The sequence below is a fragment of the Mus caroli genome, unplaced genomic scaffold (assembly GCF_978045245.1).
Source record: "Mus caroli unplaced genomic scaffold, Mus_caroli_1 scaffold_9, whole genome shotgun sequence".
Classification (NCBI taxonomy): Eukaryota; Metazoa; Chordata; class Mammalia; order Rodentia; family Muridae; genus Mus; species Mus caroli.
The window spans coordinates 68,244,990-68,272,131 of record NW_028227264.1 but is presented as its reverse complement, the minus strand read 5'-3'; the positions used below and the strand labels follow the sequence as shown (position 1 = coordinate 68,272,131).

Here is a 27,142-nt window from a genome sequence, read left to right as displayed (position 1 = left end):
TGGCAAACAGTTAATAATTCAAGTGGGAAAATACTGTTATTCAGTAAATATTCTTTGCCATGCTATTTAATTGCAATGATAGGATTATGCAAATGACTAAGTCAGGGAGCTAGGAACTGTGTAGTTAATGCCATTAGGATAAGGTATGGCTGTATGGGTTTGCAGGGGGCAAGGGATGCGGGGATTAGAAAAATCACAAAAGGAGTGATAGTCATTAAGTAAAACGATGGCTAACATCGTAAGGATAGGTAACACACTAGGACATAGTGGTTGCAAACAGTCCACTGGCAAGTAGTTAAAGTGGTAAGAGTCATGTTAAATCCTGACTTTGTATGAGGTTTCATTGGAGCACACAGCTGCCAAAGTAAATACTTGCTGGTATCTGTGCAAGAAACTGTGAAATCACAGTCCCTACAGTAAGTAGCCTTCAAATTTCACAAAAAGAAAGCACATGAAGGAGAGGGGAGAAAAACAAAAACAAAAACAAAAACATATAAAGGACATATTAGAAAAACAGGCAAAGGTAGGAGAAACTCATATTCACGAAGACACAGGCGATTCTAGGATCAACAGGCTAGAGGAGGCAGAAGGGGGAGATGTGAATTACTCAGATACAGATTGTAAGCTGGCAGAGTCAGAAGCGTGACACGTTAGAGCAAATACTAACACAGGGCGCACATGCCCGTCAGACAAGTGACCCTTGCAAGACTCCCAGAGCAGCCAGTCACATACAGAGGTGGCTGGTGGGGTCAGGGTTCCTGTGTCTTCTCTCTCCTTGGAGATGTAATCTGCTTAGCCTTAGAAGTAGGGAGCGAGCAGTGTAGAACCCCAGGCTTCCTTTCAGAGAATTCTCTAGAAACCAGTAAAGGGTCAAGCTTTGGAAAAATGTGTGGGATTTTTTTTCTCCCCAAAGCATTCCTTGCTTTGGGAGGAGAGAAGAGAGCGGGGCTTTACCTTGTAACAGCAGGCGGTCATCCGCGTAAACGCTTCGCCCGGGCTTTTGACCTGCTTTTTCAGGGGACAAAAAGGGGTCTGTTGTCTGAAGTGGACATCAGATGGCCTTGTTGGTTGCTGCTGTACTTAGACTGGGCCACTGAAGACATGCCCCGGGGCATCTTGGGATTGAACTCAAGCTCACATTCCCCAGAAGCTGGGATGGGCACGTGCACTGGGTGACTCCCTGGGAAGTTTGGTTTCCTTTGCTAGTGAAGCCTGCTGCGTTCTGTTCAGGCTCGGAGCCATTTCTCTCAACCCTCTACTTGCCACACCCACGTGGCTCTCCGGTGAACCACATCCACCCAAAACCAGATCGTGTCACATGTCTGTGCTGGTTTCTTATAGTTCTCCCCCCCCACTCCCCTTCAGGATATATCTTCCTAGGTAAAAAATACCATGTTACTGCTAGTCCTTTTTTGGTGTGTGTGTGTGTGTGGGGGGGGATTTGTTTTAAAATGATCATACTTAGCTGTTTGGTATTTTAAAGACAAGATTCTTGCCCAAACTCATCCTGCTCAAATATACTGAGAAGTCAAAAGCAAAACTCAACATTGAAAATCACACCTGCCCAGAAGAAAGTTTAAAAAAAAAAAAAGGAGGTGGGGGTGGAGAGAATCAAGCTTAAAAGAAAAAGAATCATTTCAAAGCTTAGTACTGGTGACAACGACCAGCTCGTTTACATAAAAGATGATCTACTGAAGCGGCATTTCCTCTCAATTTCCTTTCTAATACTCTAGAAAGGGACCAAAAAAGTATGAATAGGGGGAAGATGGGTAAATGATTCGTTGGTTGACAGTCATTAGCTTCTGAGTGCCCGAGCGGGTTTTTTTTTTCTTTGGTATGCACTTGAAGTATTGCTTTATAAAATATTGTTTCCTCTCTAAATGCTGGTCTTAAGTGAACTAGGTGTGTCTCAGGGCACGCCACAAAGAGCTTGCACATCAATGACAGAGGACTGGGTTTACTGCATTGCTGACAGAAAGTCAGAAGCATAAAGACAACACTTAAAAACCAGAAGACAGTAGGAAAGCCAGGTGTGGTGGTGCACACCTTTAATGCTAAGATCCAAGAGGCAGGCAGACCTCTCAAGTTTGAGGCCAGCCTGGTCTACATGGTGACCACCTATATCAAAAAGCCGAAACAACTCGTTTTAATTGTCTTTCATTGGTGAGAGATAATTTCACTTAAAAAATACTTTAAGGTCTCAAAACAGTAAAACAAAAGAATGAAAAAAACCAATTGGGTTTTATCAGAGGGTCTACATGCTGATGATCAACTGAGGTATTAAAAAGGATGTTTCTAAATACAAGCTTCTGTCTTCCGTTGAGTCCCCCTTATCCTGGAAATTGCACCTGTTCCATTTTTCAAATACGTTGAGACATCAGGTCCTACAGAATAGCGCACATTGATGGGTTAGACTCCACTGAATAACTAAAATGTAAAAATCACCTTCGTTCTCCCCTAAGAACAAAGGCTGGGTTTGTGATCAGGGAACGCCAGAAAAAAAAATAGTTAATGTTTCTTTGGTCCTCAGCAATGGCTGGGGATACTCTATTCCCTTGATGACTGAAGGTGGTAGCCCACAGGATACATCCTCCCCTGGGCTTGCTTTCACAGCTGCCTCCAGCCCATCACTTAGTAAGCATAAAACAGCCCATGGGCGGGCATGATGACGAGAGCACGTTGTCTGTGTAAGTGACGTACCATAGCACGCTGTCTACGTAAATGACGTACCGTAGCACGTTGTCTGCGTAAATGACGTACCTTAGACTCTGACCTGGTGGAACCCTCTTCTTCCTGGAGGTTGAGCCTGGCTTTGCCGTCAGCTGTAGTCTTGGTCATCTTTTTCATGCCGACAGGCACACAGGGTTTAGGTGCGTCTTCTATGACAAGCTTGCTGGTTTCTTCCAGAGATTTCTGGTAGGCTGTGAGGGGTGACAGTGGTTCCTCAGTGCGACCACATCCGTGTGTTTTTGGTTTCAGGTTCTCCTTGATGCTCTGTTTCCCTATATCGTTTTGGGATTCCGGGAAGTAGGGTTTTGCCTTTGCTTCTGGAATGACTTCCGCTGTGTGGTTTCCATTTGCTTCGAACTTCCCAGGTTCTCCCGTGAGGTATGAGGTAATAGAATCCCGAGCCTGGTCAGAGCTGTAAAAGAGACAATATGCGAAGTCACAAGGGCAGTGTTTGGCTGTACATACCCAGGTTGCCGAACTACTTCCAAAGGCATAACATAGGAATGAAAGAAATTGGGGGTGGATTTAAAATGTGAGGGTTTAGCATTAGGTGGGCCAGCAAGGTATTCCCAGGCTCCAGGCATCCCCAAGACCCCAGCTTCCAAGATGGCTAATAGATTGCCACTTTAAAAAATTGTTACTGGGCATGGTGGCGCATGCCTTTAATCCCAGCACTTGGGAGGCAGAGCAGGCGGATTTCTGAGTTCGAGGCCAGCCTGGTCTACAAAGTGAGTTCCAGGATAGCCAGGGCTACTGAGAAAAACCAAAAAAAAAAAAAAAAAAAAAAAAAAACCTGTCTCGAAAAACCAAAAAAAAAAAAAAAAAAATGTTGGAACTGGACAGGTGACTCAGCACTTAAGAGCACTTGGATGTTGTCTTCTTCTAGAGGTTCTGAGTTCAAGTCCCAGCAACCATTTGATGGTTTACAGCCGTCTATAACGGGATCTGATACCCTCTGCTGGTGTGAGGGTGTACTTGCAGATAGAGCAGTCACGTACATAAAAATCATAAAAATCACGTACATAAACCTTTTAAAAATCGTTTTTTATGTTTAAATTTTACACCTTCAAAAAGAAATGTGGATGGACATATAGTTCCAACATCCCTGATTTAAAAGGGAAGGTTAGTGTGAAACAATATTGTGCCATTAATTAAAAATAAACCAAAAACAGACCCAAACAGTTCCTGAGGAGAAAAAAAAATACCAACAAAAAGGAATTCCTGAGTGGAAACTGTATTCTTTGGAATCCCAAACTGGAATTCTTTGTAGTTTTCGTCTGTGCGGACCCCTGCCACACTTCTTTAACCATGATGCTTTTAGTGAAACCTCTCCAGCCCTCCACTACCTTCAGTGACCAGAAAGAGGGACTTCTGTTCATTTCGGGGACTCTTTCCTAAAGTGTACTAAGTCTTTTCTTTTCTAATGACTTTTAATATATACATATAATGTATATATAATGTCTATATTTATTTAAATATATTTGTATATCTTATATCATATCCTATATATTTATTTTTTACTAGTTTTAACACAAACCATTTGTTTTATCTTGTAGCTCACACATCATTTTTAATATCATGCTTACTGCACAGGAAAGGCAGCGGTTAGAGCATTATATTTTATGTTAATGTTGAGGTATGGACCTGAAGGCAGGCTTATCTTGTGTGTGAACTAATAATCAACTACTGTAAGGATTAACACGGCACACATTGCCTACTCTGCACTGCTAATCCCTCTTCCCTTCCTCCGGATGCTTTGTACCAGGAGCCGCGCTGTGGGTGGACCCTGGAGGTCACTGTTATTTTCCAGGACCAGGAGCCGCGCTGTGGGTGGACCCTGGAGGTCACTGTTATTTTCCAGGACCAGGAGCCGCGCTGTGGGTGGACCCTGGAGGTCACTGTTATTTTCCAGGACCAGGAAGACTTTGATATATTTTCTGTATGTTCAAGGGCAGGGTCTACATTGAATGAGAGATTTTGGGGGGGGGCAGTTTAATAGCAATGAGCAGCTCTCCTAGACTGGTCTCTGTTTCCTGAAGAACAGATATATGCTCTGTCATCCTAGTGGGACACAGGGATGGGGCTAAAGTGCCCTTTGCCTTCTGCAGGAGCTGCTTCGGTAGCCAAAGAGCCAAGTTATTGATACCTTTGTTTCTCAAAAGAGGTTTCCTAATCTCTGCCAAGATTAGGTTTCCTAATCTCTATCTTGGAGTTGCAACCGGAAGAAAAAGTTGAACAGCAAAATGGAAATATGTGGTTAGGAAATAATATTCCCAGTCTTGCGTCCCACTGAGGTTCCTCACCGGCGCCAATTGAAGCAGAGGTATATTTTATAGTCTGATATGTAAGGAGAAAAAAATATGACCTCTTGTTTCTAGAGGCTACTGTCTACTTCAGTCTTTGGGGACGGAAGACACTCTTTCTTGTTTGGTCTACAAACCTGCTTGAGGGAAGGAGTGTTATAAAGACTATTAAAACGATCTTCTTAGAACGTAGAAATCCACCCGAGTCACAAGTTGCCGCCCTTACAGAGGTGGGGCTCTTGACTTATTATCTGGAGCAGGGTTAGTACAAAAAAGCCAAATGCACATCGACAGAACTACTGTAGCCATACGCCAGTGGCTCTCATGGTTCTGTGTAAAAAGCCTGTGTATAGAAAATGGGGAGAGCCCAGAAGGCGTGGCGGCACTCACTCTTAGCCCAGCACCCAGGAGGCAGAGGCAAGTGGGTCTCTGTGAGTTCAACGCCAGCCTAGTCTACAAGAGCAAGTTCTAAAACAGCCAGGACAACGAAGAGAGACCCATAACTTTGGGGAATTATGGTTGAATTTAAATTCACCTTTCTCTAGGGATTATAGCACACATAACCAATCTTTATAGAGAGGGCATCTTCCCAACCACGTCTCATCATTTAGAAAATGAGTCACTGCTAAACAGTGCCTGCTTACAATGTAAGGGCAGAGTAACCTCTTTTCATGTGTATTTCCTGAGACACAGCCATACCTGTCTTCCAGACGGTCCAGTAACCCACCGGTTAGTCTTCGCGCTTGCGCTGGGGACTCTAGGCTTCCACTTGGCGTCTCGTTCTGCCAACCTGCAAGTGAAGACATTGCCAGTTCTGCTCGCTGAACACGGTTAAGCATAGCCTGCCCCTGGTCTTCTGTCATCTCCTCAGCCTCTACTTCTTCAAGTTGAATGTCCTCAAACAGAGATTTGACCTTGTCTTCTGTCACTTCCTCATCAGGACCAGATTTTCCTTTTTCCTCCTGTTCAGAGCTCATGCCTACTTTTCTAGTCTGCGGTCTCAGTGGCTCTGCCTGCCGACCGTCGTTTGGGACCCCGGGCACACTCGCCCAGCACTGAGCACACTCACTCTGACACAGGTCCTTCAACTGGCTCTCATCTACGTCCAGTGGGTCGGCCGGGTCTGTTACAGTTACAGAATCGTCCATTTTGCTGTCTTCTAAAGAAGTGTCTTCTGCAGTTACCACTGGAGGTCCACCTGTTGGATGCTCTATGTTTCCCTGGGAAGGCACCAGCCCGTCACTCAGTCTACTGGGGGTCCTAAAGGGAGACTCTATGCTAGAGATATCACTAAAATGGTCATCTTGCTGGAAAGGGTTGGGTGGTGTGCAGTACAACCCCATGGGGGTCTCCAGCTCCACTTGAAAGGAAGGATGACCTATGGAAGACAGTACATTTGGACTGACTGGAATGAGCTAGAACACATCGAACACAAACACATGGAATAACTCAAATTATATCAGGTATGACAATGCATGATGGGTTACAGAGTAATGTTCACAGTCTCATGGCTTAGTTCTGTTACATGTCATTGAGTGAAACAAAATAATGGCATCCTGTCAGTTTTAAAACAGTAATGGAACTATACAGAAGAAATTAATTCAATTATAAAGTTAGTTGCCATATCTAGAAGCCATGTGGCTTAGGGCTAACACAACTTTCTCATTTTAGCATGCAAAAAAAAATCTATGCTGCAGAACACAGCAAGCTGGAAGAAGCCATTTCTGTAATTAACTACTTCTTGCTTAGGTTAAATACTCTACACATGAGTAACATAATCCAACTCTAATTATTACTTGTTTACATGAAATTTATGGAGGAAAGGAGGAATGAATTTACACTCAGGGGTGGGGGGGGATGATTACTAGACCTTTAGAGTTACTGTAGCGTTGGCTAAAGATTTTAAAAAGATGTTAGAAAGACAAGGGGCTCCGAGTGCTTTAGGCACCTTAATGGCGCAGTGATGAGGGAGTCATGGTGCAAAGAGAGGTACTGGTGAAGCTGGTGATGGGAAATCTCCTTAGAACCATGAAGCAAATAAAGAGGAGAAAAAAATGGTACACAATGGACACAGGAGGAGGAGAGTGTAAGGGAAGAGTGTTCAGGATTCAGAACAGGGCTGTGCTAGCCTGCTCAGAAGGGGAGATGACAGTCAACCCTAATTCTAAGCTCTACATGTCCTACGGAAGACTGCCCTTGCCCCAGCAGTGAGAAAGTCAACAGTGGTCTGGTCATGGTGAGGGAAGGAGGTTTCCCAAAAGCTCACCAAAGAGGAGAGACTTTTAAATGCAACAAGGTATGTTCTTAATTCACTGGTCTACAATACCCAAGACTAGGCTCTTCCTAGTAGTTCAAGGCCAACAGCTATTATTGTTAAGTTCAAGCTGCTATATATAGGTTAGTGGACACCTGCCGGCTACAGCTGCCTATAAATGAGCCTCCTGTTAAAATCGGGCTAAGATTTATAGTTTGCATAAGCTTATTTTGTGTCTAACTTTTCCCTGGAAAATTTAATTAAGGAGCCACACAACATTGAGCTACAATAACAAAATGCCATGGCAAGCTTATTTTAATGATACTCAAACTTTACAATGTTAAGAGAAAATGAACCAAGAATAACCACACTTGTGTTTTCTTTTCCCAATAAAGAGTAGAGGATGCTCTAACTGTAACTTGCCAGTAATTCTCAATCTGCCCTATTTATCTAGTGCAAATACATTTTTTCCCAACATATAGCCTCCCACCTAAGACAGGGCTCACAAGAGCATGTGTGTTCCAAGGATCCATGGTATTAATGTTTTCCGGATTACAGATACACTTCACCTTTAGGAAATGGGCACTTCCTTAGATTCTGTCAACTTTTCTGATGAGACACATAGAATTTAAAAAGCTCTTGGCTCTTGTTTGCCTATGTTTGCCAGTTAAATATGGAAAAATAAGACCAGCATATTTCTTGACCTTTGAATTAACAGACACGTATCGCTGGCTACTCTTGTTCTTGGCACATCTTATTTTCCATTCAACCCTCACTGTGGGGGATGGATTCCCTTTTGTGAAGTGAGACGGGACTAGTTTCAAAAAACATGGCTGTCTTCTGTTACGTTTTCCCTGATGCTCTTCCACGATGGGCTATTTGTTTAATGGAGGAGTGGATTGTTAAATTAAACTAAAGGAAAGGTGATTTCTCAGTGATTTCTGTGCTCACCAAATTAGAAAGAATGCTGTCTTTTGTGAACCACGCATCAAATATTACTCTCCATCCCAGGAATTACTGGTACAAAGAAGGCTAATGTAATGTTAAGTGACTGAGCTATCTGGGATGATGGTGGTCTTCTCCAGTGCATGCCTAGTTGCTTGGTTCTTGCTTGCCACAGTTGATTCAGTATTAACCCTAGCCAGTACAGAGCGTGTTGCGGCTCGGCACATTACCTACTTGCTTAAAACTGGGCTCATGGCTTGATCTCACTTACGAATGAAAAGACAGCATTCGTTTGCTTTGTAGATATTAAGTTTTCTACCATCTGGGTGTGCTGAGCACTAGAAACAACAGCTCTTCCAAAGACTGTATTTTCACGTTTTATCCTCTGTGTCGCACACAGAGAAAGAGATTTCCTGAGCTTGCTCTGATAGCAGAATGCTGATCTGTAGACTTCTAGCCTAACCAAGATGCCATGAAAATGGGGAATTAAGTCAAGAAAATCACAGTGCCCGTGGTAGCTGAGCGGTCACCTTGTCCGACAGTGTTTTCCTGATTTTATCGGACGATTAAGTAAATACGAACACTAAATTCAATTACCATCAACTGGGTCATGGAAAACATTGTTTTCATCCGCAAAGCTTCTGGTGCCTGAAATATTCCCATAATCAAATATTGGTCCTTCCAGCAGGGTTACTATGTCTATTCGGTTAATCTTCGTTAAGACCGATGTTAAGGCATCAGCTGAAGAGGAGGAAAAAAAGAAAAAAAAAAAGAAAGAAAAAAGAGGTTGAGCCACCCAGTGATACTATTGCCTTCAAGTTAACCCAGCAAAACCCAAACTAAAACCCAAAACTATGGCTTCTGCAGCTGTGCTAGCATTCCAGCCCCACCCTTACTGCTGCTTGGCTCGAGCTATTCACAGATCACCCACTACTTTGGATAGCCCAGGGAACCAGGGAAGAATCCCAACTTGAAAGCTATCTGTGGAGGTCTCAGCGTTCATCCCACCGTGACAAGGTGGATGGTCTTCAAACATCTGGACTCCTTTAGGAGATCTAATTCAGCATCATGTTCTGTTGATTCTCAAAATGTCCATATCTCATCCTTATATCCATGCTGAACAGTTTAATAAACTACCGAGGTCAGGCTGATGAGGCAAAGCCACAGTAATTGACCCCACAGTGTGATGGGTGAGGGCTGGGTGCCTCAAACCCATTACTACCACCTACCCAAACCCAGTTATATAGCAAAGCCTTCTCCACTGCCCCAGGCCAAGCTGGCTACAACTAGCTAGTTCCCCTAATTGTGTCCCATCTTCCTCTGTACCCAACTGTACCCTTCTACACCTGCCCCTGGGTAGAGCAGTAATTTCAAGCCATTTCTGATGACCATCCCATGACATAAGAGTTAGTAATTTCCCCCCCATTTTTAGAAGGTATGGGAAGAGTACCATACAAAATGCAAATGATTCCCTGCCATTTGCTTTCCAGAAAGCTTAAGCACAGGACACTGGGACACCAGCACTTACTAATCAAATTCGCCACGCTAGGGCAGCGGTTCTCAACCTTCCCAGACTGAGCCCCTTCAATTCCGTCCCTCAAGGAGTGTTGGCCTCCCCAACCAAACTACTGTTCCTGTAGCTACTTCATAACTAATTCTGCTACTGTCGTGAATCATCATGATGTAAATATTTGTGTTTTCTGGTAGCCTTGGTGACCACTGTGAAAGGGGCTTTGACTCTGTTTGGCTTGCGACCCACAGGCTGAGAACCACTGCTCTAGATACTTGGCTAATTCCACTATTGCTGCTACATAAAGTTACGGGACACGGACAATCCCAAAATGAGCCCAATAGTGGATTTCTCTAAAATATTGACCCTCTGTGGTTTTGAAAAATGAAAATAAATAATTTAGAGCATACTTGTGGCATTCTTTCCATCTCTGGTCACCCACTTTTTTAATAACATGAAGCTCTGAGAAATTAAAGAATTGGGATTTTCCACACGTATTTGGTTGATTTCATCCACTGAAAAATTCAGTTCCCTTGCCAGCTCTGTAAAGAGAGAGAGAGTTAGAAGGGGCATATTTTATTTTGCATGTAGTTCATCAAAGTCATGTTCCTAACACCTTCCCCTTCCTCCTCCCACAAAGCCCTCACCCCAAAGCACTGGGCATTGCCCTATGGTAGTTGGTTTTACAGGCAGGTTGTGATGAGGGTCTCCTCAGAGAATTACTTACAATCAAATTCCCATTAGAAACCATTTTTAAAGATTCTTGGGGTTTACAGAGAGGATGTTGCTGGTTTTTGTTGATTCGGCCTGAAATTCTTTGCAGACTGAACAACTGCACATGAGATGAAATGGGGGCACACCACTCCTGAGCACACACTGAGACAGCAGGCGGGTGGCTCTAAGTAGCCCTACTGTATGCATGTCTTACTCATTTGCTATTCCAGTGGCTATGCCTTCAAGTTTCATGCACTCAGGTGAAGAGATGACTCTGGGGTTAGGGGTGGGGATGACTCTGGGAGTAGGGGTGGGGATGACTCTGGGGTAGGGGTGGGATGACTCTGGGGGTAGGGGTGGGGATGACTCTGGGGTAGGGGTGGGGGGCATCTCACACTCGATCTGCAGCTGTTTGTGTGGGAAAAAAAACACCTTACAAGTAAAGAGAAAGATGAATTTAATGTGGGCCCTCAAGATGGCTTAGCAGGTACAAGGCACCTGCCACCAAGCCTGATTGTCTGAGCTCGACCCCTAGAACCTGCATAGGAGAAGGAGTGAGCTCAGTATGAATGGAGGGAGACTTGGGAAAAGGAGACATCTTTTCAGCGTTTACCTCTTTAAGAGTACAGTTACCAAGCAGGCATTCCTTTCCTTACTGTAAGAAAGAAACACGAAGAAATGCTTCCATGGAAAGCGACTGGCCAAGATCTATTCCTGTCCAACATTTCTGACAGCTCAGCAAAAACGCATTCAGAAATCCTAAAAGTCCCCGTGTTTGGATGAGGAGGTTTATCAAGTGATCTGCACACATGGGTGTCTCCTGCAGACTAGAACTACTGTGAACTTGACGAGTGTCCCCCTTGATGAACAAAAGGAGGAAGTCTGCTGACGTGAAATTGAGGTTTTAAGTTCTCTGTGATCATGGCGGACAGTTAGACATCATATAAAACAGGTGTTTCTGTAAGTGAAACCAGCCCTCCTCAGCACAACACTTAGCTCAGCACATGTGCGCACAGGTCCTTTTCTTTATAATCCATTTAACAACAGCAGAAGCTTAAATCCGAGTTGTGAATCTTCAGCATAGTAGTTATCACACGTCTAAATTTGATATGCTATTTATCCATCAGAACCAAGATCAGAGGGTATTAATTTTATATAAAAAAAACTACAAAATATGTATTAGTTGCAAACAGATCTGAAGATTATTTTAATGATCAGAGCTTACTAATGATGGTTTCAAGAGACACGTTTATGTTTTGTTTGCTTAGATGTTGTAATTTTTCTAACAGTCTTCACTGATCATACAGTAGTTCTAATTGAAGAAGAAAATTCCAATTTTAATTCCTCCTTCCATTTCTTTAAGAGCAAACATTATTTATTGCTTGGGAGACTGAAGAATATTGATTTTGAGAAAATCAGAACAGGAGGACTTGTTTATTTTCTATTTAATTTAATTTAATTTAATGTGCATTGGTTTGAGGATGTTGCATCTCCTGGAACTGGAGTTACAGTCAGTTGTGAGCTGTCACATGTGTGCTGGGGATTGAACCAGGGTCCTCTGAAAGAGCAGCCAGTGCTCTTAACTGCTAAGCCATCTATTCAGACCCAGGAAGACCTGATTTTATTTCTTCTTTTCTAGTCCTAGAGATGAACTGAGGGTTTGAGTATGCCAGGCCACTGAGCTCTGTCTCTAGCTCATCTGGGTCCTTTTGTGTCACATTGCCAAAAAACTAAGGACTGTCCTGTTATATGAAGGAAAATCTAGCAGGTATTCAGTAATAAGGCAAAAATCAGCTCAAAGAATGTAGATTTTCAGGTGAGTGACCCATGCTAAACCAGAATTGTTGTTAATATGGACTTTGTAGGGAAATATTTATACACGCAAACCACTACTAACTCCCATCAGCCTTCAGGGGACCACTCAGACATCTGACATACCAGAGTTCCAGGAAGCCCCTGGCCATTAGCAGCTTATCTAGAGCAGAGACTAAGGAAGGCTTGGTGATATGGTAGTGTGTGTGTGTGTGTGTGTGTGTGTGTGTGTGTGTGGGTCTGAGGAATATAAAGGAAAAACATGGTGACTCTGTTTCTTATGGCCTGGTTAACAGCTGATAATGGTATAGCACGAGAACAGATGCAGTAGCTCAATATATATATATATATATATATATATATATATATGCACATGTATACATGTATATGTATCATGACCTTAAAGACATATTAATCATTTTTTTATTAGGTATTTTCCTCAATTACATTTCCAATGCTATCAAAAAAGTCCCCAATACACTCCCCCCCCCAGTCCCCCACCCACCCACCCCCTCTCCTTGGCCCTGGCATTCCCCTGTACTGGGGCATATAAAGTTGGCAAGTCCAATGGGCCTCTCTTTCCAGTGATGGCCGACTAGGCCATCTTTTGATACAAATGCAGCTAGAGTCAAGAGCTCTGGGGTACTGGTTAGTTCATAATAATGATCCACCTATGGGGTTGCAGTTCCCTTTAGCTCCTTGGGTACTTTCTCTAGCTCCTCCATTGGGGGCCCTGTGATCCATCCAATAGCTGACTGTGAGCATCCACTTCTGTGTTTGCTAGGCCCCGGCATTGTCTCACAATATTAATCATTTTTAATAGCTTAGTTATGTATGGTCTGTAGTCATAAAAGAAATGAAGCATTTGTTCCTGTATATTTTCAGAGGAGTGTTTGTGTGTTTAAAAAGTATATTCAGTCTGGGAAACTTCAAATTTCTTGTGGATTGAGTCAGGATTTGAGAGTCTTGTTAGGATCAACACTACAAAGCTTAATTGCTTGGTAGATCCAGCCCCACATTTGACTTCGCTAATGTGAAACAAGGCTGGGTATATCCTTTCCATCACTTGGACTGTAAATGGTTTCATAGAACTCAAGAACCAGCCGGGTGTGGTGGCGCACGCCTTTAATCCCAGCACTGGGGAGGCAGAGGCAGGCGGATTTCTGAGTTCGAGGCCAGCCTGGTCTACAGAGTGTGTTCCAGGACAGCCAGGGCTACACAGAGAAACCATGCCTCAAAAAAACCAAAAAAAAAAAAAAAGAACTCAAGAACCTTTGCGAATCATCATCTATTTCATTTACTTACCTCTTTTTCCAAAAACTAAGTTATAATCAAAGCTTTCATTTCTTTGTTTCCTTGTTCATAGAAGTATCAAAAATAACATTTGTTCTCTGTTGTCAAAGTAAAACAAGGTTTTCCTTTTAAACAAATCCTTAGGCATAATGGGAAGTTCATTTAAAAGCATCAGTCCACTAAAGGCATAGTGATTGGGTAGATACCATAGTCTAGGGAGGCTAAGAGACGTGTCTACAACTGCCTAGACCAGGGCAGGGGGTAGTCAAGCCATTGGCTAAGAGTGCAGTTTTGTTGTTGTTGTTATTTGTTTGTTTGTTTTTTCGAGACAGGGTTTCTCTGTATAACCCTGGCTATCCTGGAACTCTGTAGTCCAGGCTGGCCTTGAACTCTGAAATCCATCTGCCTCTGCCTCCCAAGTGCTGGAATTAAAAGCGTGCGCCACCACTGCCCGGCAAGTGTGCAGTTTTAACAATGGAACATCCTAATTATGTAGTCTTAGCTGGGTTTTCTTTTATGCTCCAAAGGCATGTGCCCTCAAATACAAGACTATTCTTTTATGGAAATGGCTCCATGAAGAAAGGGTTTAAAATAAAATAAGACGTAACTTTATATCCTCTTATTGTATCTATACAGAAAACACTAAGAGTGTACAGTTGCTATCAGGAATCGTCAGGTGGGTAGAATTCTTGATAAAGCTTTACTCTTTGCTTGTGTGTACAGTTTACAGATGGACACAATGATTTTTTTTTTCAGGTGTTGAAGACAAGGGCATTGGGCGAGGGTACCTGCTTCATTCAGGAGCATACAGACTTACCTGTCCAACTAAGTCCCAGGTGATCGGCTACTATTGCCATCCTGATATCCGTCCGCTCACAAGGACTCTGTGGACCTACGATTTACAATTTCTCAATTAAAACAAATCGCCAGGTAAGACCCGCCACTGGAAAATTGCTTTTCGCGGTACTCGGATCTTACAGAGACTGACATTACTAATGCTGTGTACTCAGATGTGTCCTAGTCACCTATGCAAGGAACTTGTCTGTCACCCGCCTCAGGCTGAATGCCAGATTACATGGATGCTCGGAATGTAATGAGATCGAACATGCTGGCGAGCTTGCCCCCTTGCCACGGGTCACAGAGTCACGCGTGGGCGGCGGCCACTACGATGGAATCTGACAGTCTGTGCCTTGGCTCTGACAGAGTCATACCCACGAGCACAAGAGAAAAGAAAACCGTTCCCATCTCGGATGACTCCAGTGTAAAGCATGCTTCCCTAGCTCTCTACGGTGTAGCTGGATTAAGAGAGGAGAGGAGAGGATCTAGGACAGCACACACAGATGACGATGACAGAATGAGAAGCTACGGTTCAACCACTCCACAAGCAAGTCACGACAGGTCATGCACTAGGGTCTACGAGTCGGAAAGTGTTTACGGACTATGCTGTTTCTCCAGGTCGTGAGCAAAGAGAGCTCAAGAAACCTGTCTGCCTTCGTTCTCACCAGTCCTCCTACTGCCGGCCTTTCCTCTCTTTGATTTTAAGGGCGGTGCCTCTGTTTTCTTATTTCTAGCAGACTTCGTGGTAACTGAAGGCTGGCCGCCCCGGGAAGTCTCGGACAACGACGTGTTCCTTGAGGTACTTTCCTCCTCATCAGACAACTCCGATTGCATCTTTTTGTCTTCTTCAGTGAGGCGGTCCACAAGTTTTAGGGTCTCGCCACTAATTCCCTTAAAATATTCAATGGGATGTTTACATACCTCCTTAAGCTGACTTCCTGTAACTTTAACGGTGGTGGTGGTGGTGGTAGTGGTGGTGGTGGTGTTGGTGGTGGTGACGATGACACGGGTGGATCTTACCTTTACTGGCAACTTGGATGGAGGCTGTTTGGCCTTGCCTCTCTCTGGCTGCCCTCGCTTTTGTGTGGCACATGCTTTTCTGACTGAAACTAGGTTCTCCCTGTGTGTGTTTTTGACGGGAATTCGGGACTTGGCATCTAAACATGAAGAAGTAGGAAGGGCTTTGTGTTTCTCAGATTGACCAACCTGCCTCGGTTTACCTGTTTTACTGTCTGCCTTATGGTTTGGCGGGAAGACATCTTTTGGTGCGGTGGCCTTTATAGGAAGCTTGGATTTCCGCCTAAGCCCTATCGGCTCCTTCCGAGACTCTCTGCTGGAGTGTCCTTGAGTCCCTGGACTCTTTCCTGAGCCTTTTACTGGATTAGCTTCCTCTGTGGTGCAAGTGGATGCAGCGCGTCCTGTCAAAACTATGTGACTTGTGCTGTTATCTGTCTGCATAGTGGAAGCATCCAGATTATTGTTGTTATTAAAGTTATCTTTTTGAAAATCATGTTTCTCTTGGGGCCTAATGCCCACCTGGCTACTGGGTGCACTCGAGATCTCTTTCACGATTTCGTTTTCTAACCCCTGACAACTGGTCACCACAGCCTCTGTCTTATCTGTCACTTCTCCAGAGCCTTCTTTCTTCATGGTCATGGTAGATGCAGAAATTCCCATTTTTATAGGCGTGCGTGACTTGGGGTCAACTTTTGAGGTGTTAGTGGCAGCTGCAGACTTCTCCAGAGAGCCACTACAGGCTGTGCCTTCCTGACACTCTCCGTTGCTCGGGATGCTGGGGTTGGGGTCGACTGAAGGTGCCTCTACATCTCTCTCTAGATTGGTGTCTACCGAGGTGTCCCCTGACTGTGGCTGTGGGGTATCAGTGACCATATCCCCTTCCCCCTGGGCCCCTGACTTCCCTTCAGGAGTATGCTCACCAATCTGGAAAAATTGGAGCCTCTCTTCCACAAAATCTCTCTTGCTCATGTCAATTGCACCACTGCGAGTCATCTCAAACATTTTTCCTTCATGAAATGGGAAGGGGTTAGGCTCACTAGTTGGGGTACTTTCGTCAGTTGGTGTTCTGGCTGGCGTTGTGTCAGGGGTGGTTGCCGGCGAGCGGTCGTCCACCGCCAGACCAAATGGCTTAGTGTCATCTTCCCGAGATTTACCGTCAAAAACTTCATTGTCCCCTCGGTTATTGGGCCAAGGGTCAAAGTCGAGACCTTTGGTCGCCACTGTTTTAAAAGGAGTGGCGAATTCTTCGTCAACTTTGTAACTGAAATAAGTATCAGGGAGCACTGATCTGTCCGGGTGTCTGCCTTCCAGGGTGAAAAACTGGGTCCCTGACTTGGGATCGGCCTTCTCTGGGGTTCTGTCGGATGATGGGCTTTTAGAAGGTGATGGTTTCTCTTCGTCCAGCCCCACTTTCCCCTCCTCCTCCTCAATAACTTCCAGTTTGCTCTGACTGAAAGAGCGGTCAGCCGGCTTCAGAATGCCCTCTGTCCAAACATCCTTCTTGGTGTCTATGGTCTGACTTGGGAGTTTAGAGTCGCTCTCTGTTAGGCCGTCATCCTCATCCTGTAGGTCATAGCCATCCAGAGAGTCTATCTCCGTGGCATCTGTGTCGTGAGAAAACTCGGCCGTGGTCGCGATGGAACACTCTGTGACAGACTGGTCATTGTTTCCATTTTGAGCTGTTTCGTTCTGAGGGGAGTCAAGGCCAGATTCGCCTTCTCTCCCGTTACCATCTGCCTCTTTCTGGTTGGAAGCCTTTGTGGCGGCGGTTTTGGACTTCGCCGTGTCTTTCTGCCCTTCGTCAACTTCCTTCAACTTGAAGGTGTATTTTTTAACTGGGACTGGTTGGTACAAGGATTCATCATCGCTGGAGTCACTGGCCTCGGCACCGGGAGGGACTGGAGATGGGGGTTGCACTCGGATGACTGGCTCGGCCAACTGGTACTTGTCAGACTCGTCCTGAAGGCTGACCTCCATCATGTCAACCTCCCTTTCGGGGAGATATTGATGTTTCTTATCTGATTCCATCTGGTCAGCATCCAGCGGGGGAGGAGGGGGAAACTCAATATAGGCAACTCGGTTACATTTGGGTCTTTGGATAGAGTCTTTGCTCACGTCACGATCTGTTTCCTTCTCCACGGTCACCTGCCTTAGTGGGGCTGATTTGGGCTCCTCCTCCTCCGACTCCTCAGAAACCTCGGGAATCGGGCTGGGTTGTCCTGGTATAAAAGCTATGAGTGAGTCTGGCGTCTTAGATGTGAACTCGTAACTCACTTCCTCTGAACTGGGAGTTTCCGGGGTCAAAGGGCTCTTCCCAGAGCTGTCTAGAAAGGACACTTGCTCTAGAGTATCGTCTTCTGGACTGCCCTGGGGAGAAGGAGGCTGCTTTTGCTGTCTAGCTGTATAGAAGGTCCCCCTGGCTTCCTGTACCGTCTTACACTCCTGACTGATGATCTTTTTTACACCTCCTGGTTGGAGCTCCTTTTCATACTGTTTCCCCACTTGCACGAAGCTGACATAGACAGGTAAGGTTTTGATCTCTTTCCCCCCCTCTGGCTTCTCCAGCCCATCCACGGAACCGTGGTCGAACACATCACTAGAGGGAGAGTCCTTCCCTGGGCTAAACTCTAATGAGTCGGGAGATTTGGTGGGAGAGGTCTCGGTTTCATCAAGAGCTAGGTAACTCTGATGTTTGGAAACTTTGCTGATCTCGGAATAGGTAACTTTTTCATCGTCTACGGAGTTAAAGTGCTGGCTCTCAACTACCCCTTCGCTCATACTTGGCCGGGACACTCTTGGGGATAGTTCTTGTTTTGGAAATGTTGACTGCTCACAAAACCCATCGGGGATATTTGACGACAGCATCCTCCTTTCGTCTGTGACCCTGATGGGAATGTGAGATGCTAGTGAGCTCTCACTTCTCCTGGGGGGATGGTTGAGAGCGCTGCTGGGAGGGTCCCCGTCTTTAACAATGTACTCCCTGTATAACACTTTCTTGGAGGGAGATTTTACACTCATTTCCTTAATTTCTGAGAGAGAGCCGTTGGTTAACATTTTGTGTTCTCTCTCAGTCACATACATAAATTCACTCTTTGGGTCACCGTTCTCACTATCGTCAGGTCGACCAGCGTGATTCTCTCTTATATCGTGAACAAGCACATGGGAGAGTTGTTCTTTCTGGGCCTTAGTGTTATTGGCCCCAGAACTTTCCCATGTTCTAAAGACCTTTCTGTCCCACGGTCCCTTGGTCTCTAGATCTGATGTTATGGGGCAGGCTGAGTCTTCAACCTGTTGCTCAGGAAAGAAGTCAGGCATTGCCTTACTTAACATCTCAGTTCTGTGGCTTTTGCCATTGCAGGAGCCAGATTTGCTTGCAATGATCTCATTGCTTTGGGCATGCTCGGCTTTGAATACCGTAACATCATTTTGCACCGGCACTCTTTCCTCTAGGGGATCTACAGCCTTCTGCTGTTTTTCTCTAGCAAAACCTGGGTGCGTGGGCAGCTTGGTTTCTTGAGTTTTCTTAACCGGGATCCGGGACGGCCCGTCCAGATGTTTCTCCTCGTGAGGTGGATCCTTACTTTTGGCACGTGCCCCTTGTTCAAATTTTAATCTAATGGAACTGAGTTTAGATTGTTTGAGCTGAAATCCAGACTGGGGTCCTTCTTGTCCCCTGCTCTGAGCAACGACAGTTCTTTTGGCTTCCTCTGGAGGCTGGCCATCCTCGCTCTGTTGGATAGGGACCCTCTTCTCAGGGCTGTTGGACCTACTGGGTGCCTTCCTGTCCTCAGCCTGAGGGACACTTTGTCCATCCGGGCCACGCTGCCTGGCCTTAACCCATTCATCGTTGGATGCCAACAGCTCCGTTAACACTTTCTCGGGGCTACTGCTGGTGGAACTCTGGGAGGAGTATTCCTTGCCATTTTTGGGGCGTGGCTTTTTCTCCGGGGACTGCAGTTCATCGTTTAGCTTCTCAGTTTTGTCACGAAAAAACTGCGACACTTCAGTCAACTTCTCTTCCGCCTCCTTCACGGTCCTGTCCACCCTATCTTCATACATCAGCTTCTCTCTACCTCTGTCTAGTCTGTCCTCAGACAAATGCATCCACATGGCATGCTTGGGACCACTGACGTTGCCCGAGTAGTGCAACACTGTCAGTTTCTCAAAATGCTCATCTTTAGACACTCTCCCTAGCCCATTTTCAGACACATCTTTATAGATTTTGGAGAGGATTTCTTTTGGGGGGGCAGTGGCTACTTTTTCTCTGGATCGCTTATCAGACCCCTGTAACTCTGAGCTAGGGGGTCCTGCATGGTCTGTCCCCGACTCCTCGGTATCAGAGTGAGACACATCTAGCTTTTCTGAGAGAAGCATTTTCTCAGCAAACCTGTAAGACTCCCCTCTTAGGTCTGACAACTCATCGTCATGATACTCTACGGAGTGCTCACTCAAAAGCTTCAGTGTTTTATAAGAGTCATCGGACAGGAGCTGTGCGGAACTAGGGCGGCTATCTTCTTCTTGGGACCCTGGAGTGTTTACTCTGGAGGATTCCAGATAAGAAGGCAAGGACTCTTCGGCTGCCAGCTCTTCTTCTTCTTGCTGACCCTGCTCCTCGGGGCAGGGGAAAGCATCGTGTTTCTCTGGCAGAAAATCTCTTAAGTTAATATTTCCCCGGGATAAGTCTTTCTGATACACAGACACTTCCTTCTCGGGATGCTTTTTGGTCTCTCTAATAATGACTTCAGTGGGTTCGGCTTGGTTACCTTTTTCGATGTGCACTTCTATAATGCGCTCCAGTTTGGGTTTCATTTGGCTGTCCTTCTCTGCGTGCTGGGCTGAGGTCTCAGCAGCAGACTTGGCAACATCTGGAGACATGGCCGACTTGTGTTCAAACAGCCCTGCCAGCTCTTTGGAAGGGTCTCGCCCGGACTGAAAGGCCTTCATGATGTCATGGACTGACATGGTCTCCTCAATCCTTTCGGAGGCGCACTCGCCACCAGGAGGGGAGTGATACACCATCCTGGTGGTCGTGGTGATGTGAGTCTCTTCTTTGACACGCATGCCTTTGCTTAGAACCCGACTGTGGTCCTCTTCCTCACTACTGGCTTTCATCTGAAATGCTTTTACTTTTTCCTTGATGCTAGAGGTGGTAGGTTTTGGTTCCAACTCCATAAATGTAGGGGAAGGCTTGGGAGACACGGGGTCCTCTGGCTGGGACTGGGGGATCTCTCCAGTAGAGGGCTCATAGCTTCTGATCACATGGACCACTTCAGTTCTTGTCTCTGTGATGACAGGGGGGATGGGGACTTCATGAAATAATGGCTTAGGGCCTGTGCTCTCGGCACTTTGCGGGGCCGAGGGCGTTTTCTCACTCCGGGTTTCAAAGCCACTGTCAGACAAGGGACTTTTATCTTGGTCATGCTGGGAAAAGTCATCGGGAGACTCTAGGATGGCATCTGCTCCAAAAAAAGAGTCAGCCATCTTGCACAATTCCTTCTCAGAGGTGGAAGGCCTCATGGAGGCCGGCGGCATTTTGAGTTTATGTTCCTGCAAAGCCATGGCTGGCTTTAAAATCCTCTTCTGTCTCTCCTCTCCATCCTTCTTAGCCTCTTCAAACTTGTACTTTAAGTTGGTCAGTGAGCTGCTCCCGATGTCATTGGTCAGGTAGTCTATGACTCTAGTGAGGTTGGCCTTCCCATGTACTCTCTCGGGCAGGGACGGGGCGTGACTGGCCGCAGCCTGCCTGGCTTCTCGTATTTCCTCAGAACTAAATTCTGTCCAGTCATCCTCTGGAGAGTGTCCTTTGTCACTCTTCGGGGACTTGGGTGGCCCTTTGCTCTCGACACACACATCCTTTTTGAGTATCTCACTGACTTTGACTAAGTCTTCCTTCACTTTCTCAACGATTTTGAAAGGTTCTTCATCGTCTATTCTCCCTTCTCTGGGGAGGTCGGTTTGGAATGGCTTCTCCTCTGGCACGTCCGTCTGCAGTATGGCAGTCATCCTCATGAGATCCTCCTTCATCTCGGCCACATCCTTTAAGATCTCTTGGCTGGAAGATAAAGAAGACGGTACTGATGGCTTAAGGGCCGAGGATGCCAGGAACAGAGACGACTTGACTGGAGATGAAGTTCGATTGAAATGGGGCTGAGGGCGTGTCTCCGTAGTCAATGTTTTAATGGGCGACAGCAAAGCCGCTGCCGACTTGGTGAACGAGTTAGAGTCTGGGAGTTTCTTCAGTGCTGGTTCTGGCAAAACATTGACTACCGAGTATACTGGCACTGTGATTATTGATGAAGTTACAGATGAGGTAGTAGCAGCTATCGAAGACCCGAGGGAGGTGTACAGTGCACTTGCAGAGGGAGTTCTAAGGGACTGGAAAGCCGTGGGGGCTGCAGAAACATACGACCTGAGTGGGGAAAAGGGCATGGCTGTTGTGGTAGAGAGCGCTTTCTCTACCGTGTCAGAGGCTGCGCTCACCACCGAGCTCACAGCGTTTGTGGCTGTAGAAATTTTGTCCTGTAATGTGGCAGTGGCTTTGCATCCATTAATTAAAGCTGAAGACGAAGGGTACTTCAGAGGAGAAATAGACCCATTGACTAGCGCTACCTCTGCATGTCCGGACATCTGCTTTAAGGGGGAGGAGAGAGACGATGCCATCGTAGCTTTAGCTGTTGAGATGACATCAGCTGCAGACTTGGTCGGAGACACCACTGACTTTAAAGGGGAAGAGATCAGTGGTGTCGCTGATGTGATAATGGACTTAAATGGCAAGCTTGAGGAATACATAGTGATGTTTGATTTGGGGGAGGCAGGGGGTGTCATGGTGATGGAGGACCTCTCCAACAGAGACCCTGCGGTCGTCACAGGAGAAGTTCGAGAGGAGAAAGTTGAGTTGGGAGCCAGCCCCTTTATGGGTGTGGCCTCTGTGATGGTGGGAACCCTCCCAAGGGTACCAGAGGCAACCTGGGGATTGTACGGAGACGGCGACACCACCGTTTTTATTGGCGAAGAAACTGTCCGGAAAGATCTAATAGGAGACGCCACATCACTAATGGATTTGACTGAAGATGTAGTTGAGGCGCCTAACGTGGATTTGATCGGAGAAGGCGTCGAGACAGACCATATGGATTTTAACGGAGAAGCTGACGGCGTGTTAGAGGGAGAGCTGGATAAGGAGCCTGACTTGGCCGGCCCGGGCACTGTGATTGGAGCTGTGGTCCAGGACTGGTATGGTCTTGTAGAAAAGAATGGCTTGTGTGAATAAGTGGTGGGGAGGGATCTTGCTGTTCCTGAACTCCGTTCAACTGTTTCTTAAATTTTTAAAATGAAAATCAAACACAAAAATAAATAAATAAATAAATAAAAATCAACAAAAATGGTTGAGAAACAGAGAGACCAGAGAAAAAAAATTGGTCAGTAAACTTTGAAATATCGCAGAAGCAAGTACAGTTGTTTGCATGATTTGGGATGGGGGAGGCAAAATAAGAAAAAAAATGATTTTTGAGCGAAAGAGAAAAAAAATATATGGAGGAACATGAGGGGTCTGATGACCAGGTAAAAGAACTGGGGAGTGGAATGAGACACAGGGAGGACACAGAGCAGCCAAACAGGCCAATGATGCAAAGGAGGAACACGGGCCAAGTGCAGACAGACAGAAGGGGAACAGTGGAAAACGCCTCCTTACATCCTATTGACTTTCTCATGTGCTGGGTTAGCAATAGCAGCAAGCGTTCTGTTTTGCCTGTTCACGTACATGTCTGCTTTGTGCAACCACAGGCAGCGTCTTAAGATTCTCGAATGTCCCCTCTGCTACGGCTCATCCACCATTGATTGCACCTTGTTAGAACCATTTCAGTATGTGAACCCACACGCTAAATATTTGAAACTTGGTTTGGTTTTGTTTTGTTTTGGTTTAGTTTGTTTCCCTTTCCAGAAAAAAAAAAAAAAAGAAACCACTCAAGCTTGATCATGCAGAGTTCCAAGGTAACTGGTAAGAGACAGGCAACTGGTGTGCAAACCGTGAAGCCACTGGAATTTTTAAATCTGTTTCTTCCATGCACAACGTGGTATTGTTTTCACACCCGTAAAAAAGCCAATAAGAGCAAGAAATTGTCTGAGTCATAGCTGTCAACCACAAACTTAAAACAATGAAAAAGGAATGTTTGCATTGACTCTCTTCCATGCAGTATATTCCTTTTGATGGGGGGGGGGGAGAGAAAATGTGGTATGAAATGATATTTAAAATGCATGTGTACATACATACAAAAAGGGGGGCGCAGAAAAAAACAGAAAGTATGTTCATGGTTACCAGAGCAAGCAAAGCAACTGAAAACATCTGATCATGCGCGGTTCATCGTGGCAAACAAGCCAGGAAGGTAATACAGTTTAAAGCAGTATTATTATGCACAGTATATATATAGAATGTCCAGAAATACTTTCTCAAGAACAATTGGAAAGAAGAGTACACTTTTTCCATGAGTCGTGAAGTCTTGGTACCTTTTGAGATTTGGGGCAATGGTGTGATACATTATTAAATAGATCTACAGAAGAATCTGTGTCTGGGGCTTGCTTATTATAAGGAGAACATAATTTATAGCTTTACCCCCATAGTATTGTTGACTCTCAAAAGGTATCATGGGGGGGAATCTAAAAGAGCATAGATATTTTTGAAGACCCTGTATATCAAGTACCTACAGTGCCCTAAGACACAAACATAACATGTTTCCCAAATGCAAAGGAATCAGTACTGGTGCCGCTCTAGAATATTTATCATACTTATTACGAATTCATAATCGCTAATTCATAAACGTGCAACAGCCATGAGGAAAAATGGACCTGATGATACCAACGTATACCAACATTCTTCCCACAACAGGCAAGAAACCCACACATGAGGTGGGCGCACATGGGGCACTACACATGCAAGCTTAGCCATCGCTGCTTCCGTAAATAAAGCCAATCACTGTGGTTTCAGGTTTGCAATGCCTGCCAAGGGCTAACATATGTCCCACGCCAGAGATGAGTACAGTCTTGTCCCAAAAAAGGCAACAGTTTATGGTGACAGTGGGGCATGCCGAGGGCACGAGAGCCTCCTTCATCCCTTACTAAACGCAGAAGCACTAAGGGGACCTTACATGGGCAAAACACCCTAATGCTTGGCCCCGTGGGAAAGGGCATACTGTAGGCCTGTGGCTTGGTGATGCCTTCAATTCAATAACCTCAGTGCAGGTATTGTAAAGTCCAGAAGAGGATGTTATATCCCTCTGAAGCTGGAGTGATGGGCTGTGGTGAGCTGTCTGACATAAGTGCTGGGACCTGAACTCAGGTCCTCTGCAAAAGCAGTAATCACTGAGCCATTTCTGCAGACCCTGATGAGAAGTCCTCTTGAAGTACCCCTATGGTTTAAAACTTTGAAAGGAGCCACCAAATGACCACGTGGATATACATTTTATGTTTTAGTGATACCCACTTCCTGACATCCTCTGTGAGCATGGCCAATTCTGGTTGGTTCAGCACTTAACAACCAGGCCAGAAGGATGGGGGAAAAGTGTAATTCATTTAGAATTTAACACCTTCAGGGGCTGGGCTGGGGCCTTTCCCTTACGGTCTTTCTCTTAGTCCTTTCTTACCCTTCTGTTCCACTTCTCCATGTCCCCTGTCACAAAACAGACAAAAAAAGCAAACCAAAGCCCTTTCCTTCTGCCAGAAGTCAAAGATAAGCTGACAGACCTAGCAGACAAAGCCAGATAGCAACACTTGTGTGTGTGCAAGGCAAATTCACCCAGGACACACTGGGGCTTATATTTCAGGTGTTCCAAACAAATGACACCTTGTGGACAGAGTAGGGCAATATGGCCTGCCTCTGACCTAATTAATGTAGTGTCTTCAACAAGCCTCTCCAAAGCCAAGAATGCCATCCTAGGGACTCCCAACAACTATCTTGTGAGGGTCTCAAAAAGAAAAACTATAGCCCAGAGTTACACCCAATTGACTTGACTGAAAAACCAACGAGCTACAGGGAAGGTCCACTTCCCTGTTCTCTATCACAATGAGTTTCCAACTGCTGCTTCTGGAAGAAAAGAGCTGTGTCTGCTGGGGTGGAAAACTTAGGTCTGAGGGACTATTCAAGAAAACAATAGGCTTTCTACCTATGTTTCTCTTGTTTCTCTTCTATTCCACATTTTGAATCTGAATACAAAAACTTCCCTTACAAACTTCAGAGTCAAATGTACTGTGACACATGGTGGAGCCATTTCCTTCTGTGTCATATGCACGCTGCCCACAGAACCCAGAAGAAGAAGAGGGAGAAGCCAACACTATGACTCCTACTGTTCCATCCCTGAGCCTCTGGGAACATAAGTGTGAATATCTAGGAGTCAGTGATCCACGACAAAGTATTTTCATCTCAATATGATGACCATAGGTTGCATACTGCAACCACAAGGGAGGAAGTGGTAGAGAAAGACAGTGTGACCAAATTGACTTATAACCGCTGTGCCAGTCAGTTACGAGCCCTTGAGAGCCAGTTACGAGTAAATTCAACCACTAGGACCAAGGAACTTTCCCAGCCTAGCCCAACAACAGCCTTAGAAATGAGATTTTCAACAGAAGGCAGGAGAGTTGGGAAGTGAGGTAGAAGGCCATAAACTAGTGTTACCCTCAGAAGATAGAACATGAGCCTCACAGGAGGAGGATGCCATGGTCCAGGTCTAGTAAGAGAACAGATGACAAAAGAACCTAGCCGTCACCTGTGCCACCACAAATATACAGAAGTAAATACGCACCTTCCCTTTCAAGCATGCATTCAAAAGAACACCAGTATTTATCTGTGAGCATATTAACAATCGCCAAAGTCAAAGCAAGGCTTTCAAAGTGGGAAAAAAAAATACAAGACAAAACCATTTATAAATACAAGAGTTCATGACTAACTTCAAGAACAGAAATTCACTTGCAGCTTTGACTTGGGGGATCTGGACCTATGATGCACGGCACGTTAAATTTCATAACGGGCTTATGAAATTTCTCTGTAGGCAATTGGTTCAGGGTATCTTGTTTGTTTGTTTGTTTGTTTTTCCCCCAAATGACACCAGAATTTAGCATATATAGAAAAAATGTCTCTTCTTCTGATAAAAATCGACATAGATTAGTGGACGTGTCAGGAAACTCACTCATGCTGGGTTCAGTCAAGTAGCTGTAGCGCTTACGTAAAGCTAAGGAAGCAAAGCTCTGGCGTCTGTCTGCCTTCTCAGCCTGAAAGAGAAGAGAAGACACCGTTTCCACCTTCTCCACGACACCTCGAACCCTGAAACATTTCCCTGGATGGGATGGTCATGGCTGGCTCAGCCTTAGGCACTCCGTTTCCCCTGGGGATTCTACAAGCCCCGCCCTGAACTCTCAACCACATGACTGTGCCTCAGCAGATAAAGGCACACCCACACAGCAGACTACAGAGGACTACAAAGGGTGAATGGTGAGCGTCCTCTCCTCCCCCGGTTCGTTATCTTGAAAACACACACACATATCACAGAGCACGCTCACTACAAGGTACAGAAAGCATCATTCCGATAGCCATCGTGGGTACTGGTGACAGGCACGTAGCAGAGATGAGGAGCCCCAAAACAGGTGGATGGCCTTGCTGGCCGTTGTGAGCGTTATTATTGGGACATGGGCTTTTAAAAAATCTGAATATCAATAGCTTACAGGAATACATGGAGATAACAGGAA

The 27,142-nt window shown here is 45.4% G+C and overlaps 1 protein-coding gene across 18 annotated transcripts in view; it reads right to left on the bottom strand.

The window, feature by feature from the left end:
* Ank3 (ankyrin 3) overlaps positions 1-27,142 on the bottom strand; it is a 632,326-nt gene that overhangs the window by 19,508 nt on the left and 585,676 nt on the right. For 6 of the 18 annotated variants that reach the window (XM_085842862.1, XM_085842863.1, XM_085842865.1 and 3 more), the window contains 7 exons: positions 26,587-26,668; positions 16,336-22,728; positions 14,379-14,453; positions 10,153-10,284; positions 8,830-8,973; positions 5,733-6,411; positions 2,761-3,142 (listed from right to left, as the gene is read on the bottom strand). In XM_085842862.1, coding sequence (XP_085698988.1) covers positions 2,761-3,142; positions 5,733-6,411; positions 8,830-8,973; positions 10,153-10,284; positions 14,379-14,453; positions 16,336-22,728; positions 26,587-26,668 — 7,887 coding nt within the window. Of the gene's footprint in view, positions 1-954; positions 1,009-2,760; positions 3,143-5,732; positions 6,412-8,829; positions 8,974-10,152; positions 10,285-14,378; positions 14,454-15,063; positions 22,729-26,586; positions 26,669-27,142 lie in introns of all 18 variants that reach the window. The other 12 variants (XM_029482226.2, XM_029482228.2, XM_029482229.2 and 9 more) reach the window with 4 other exon arrangements.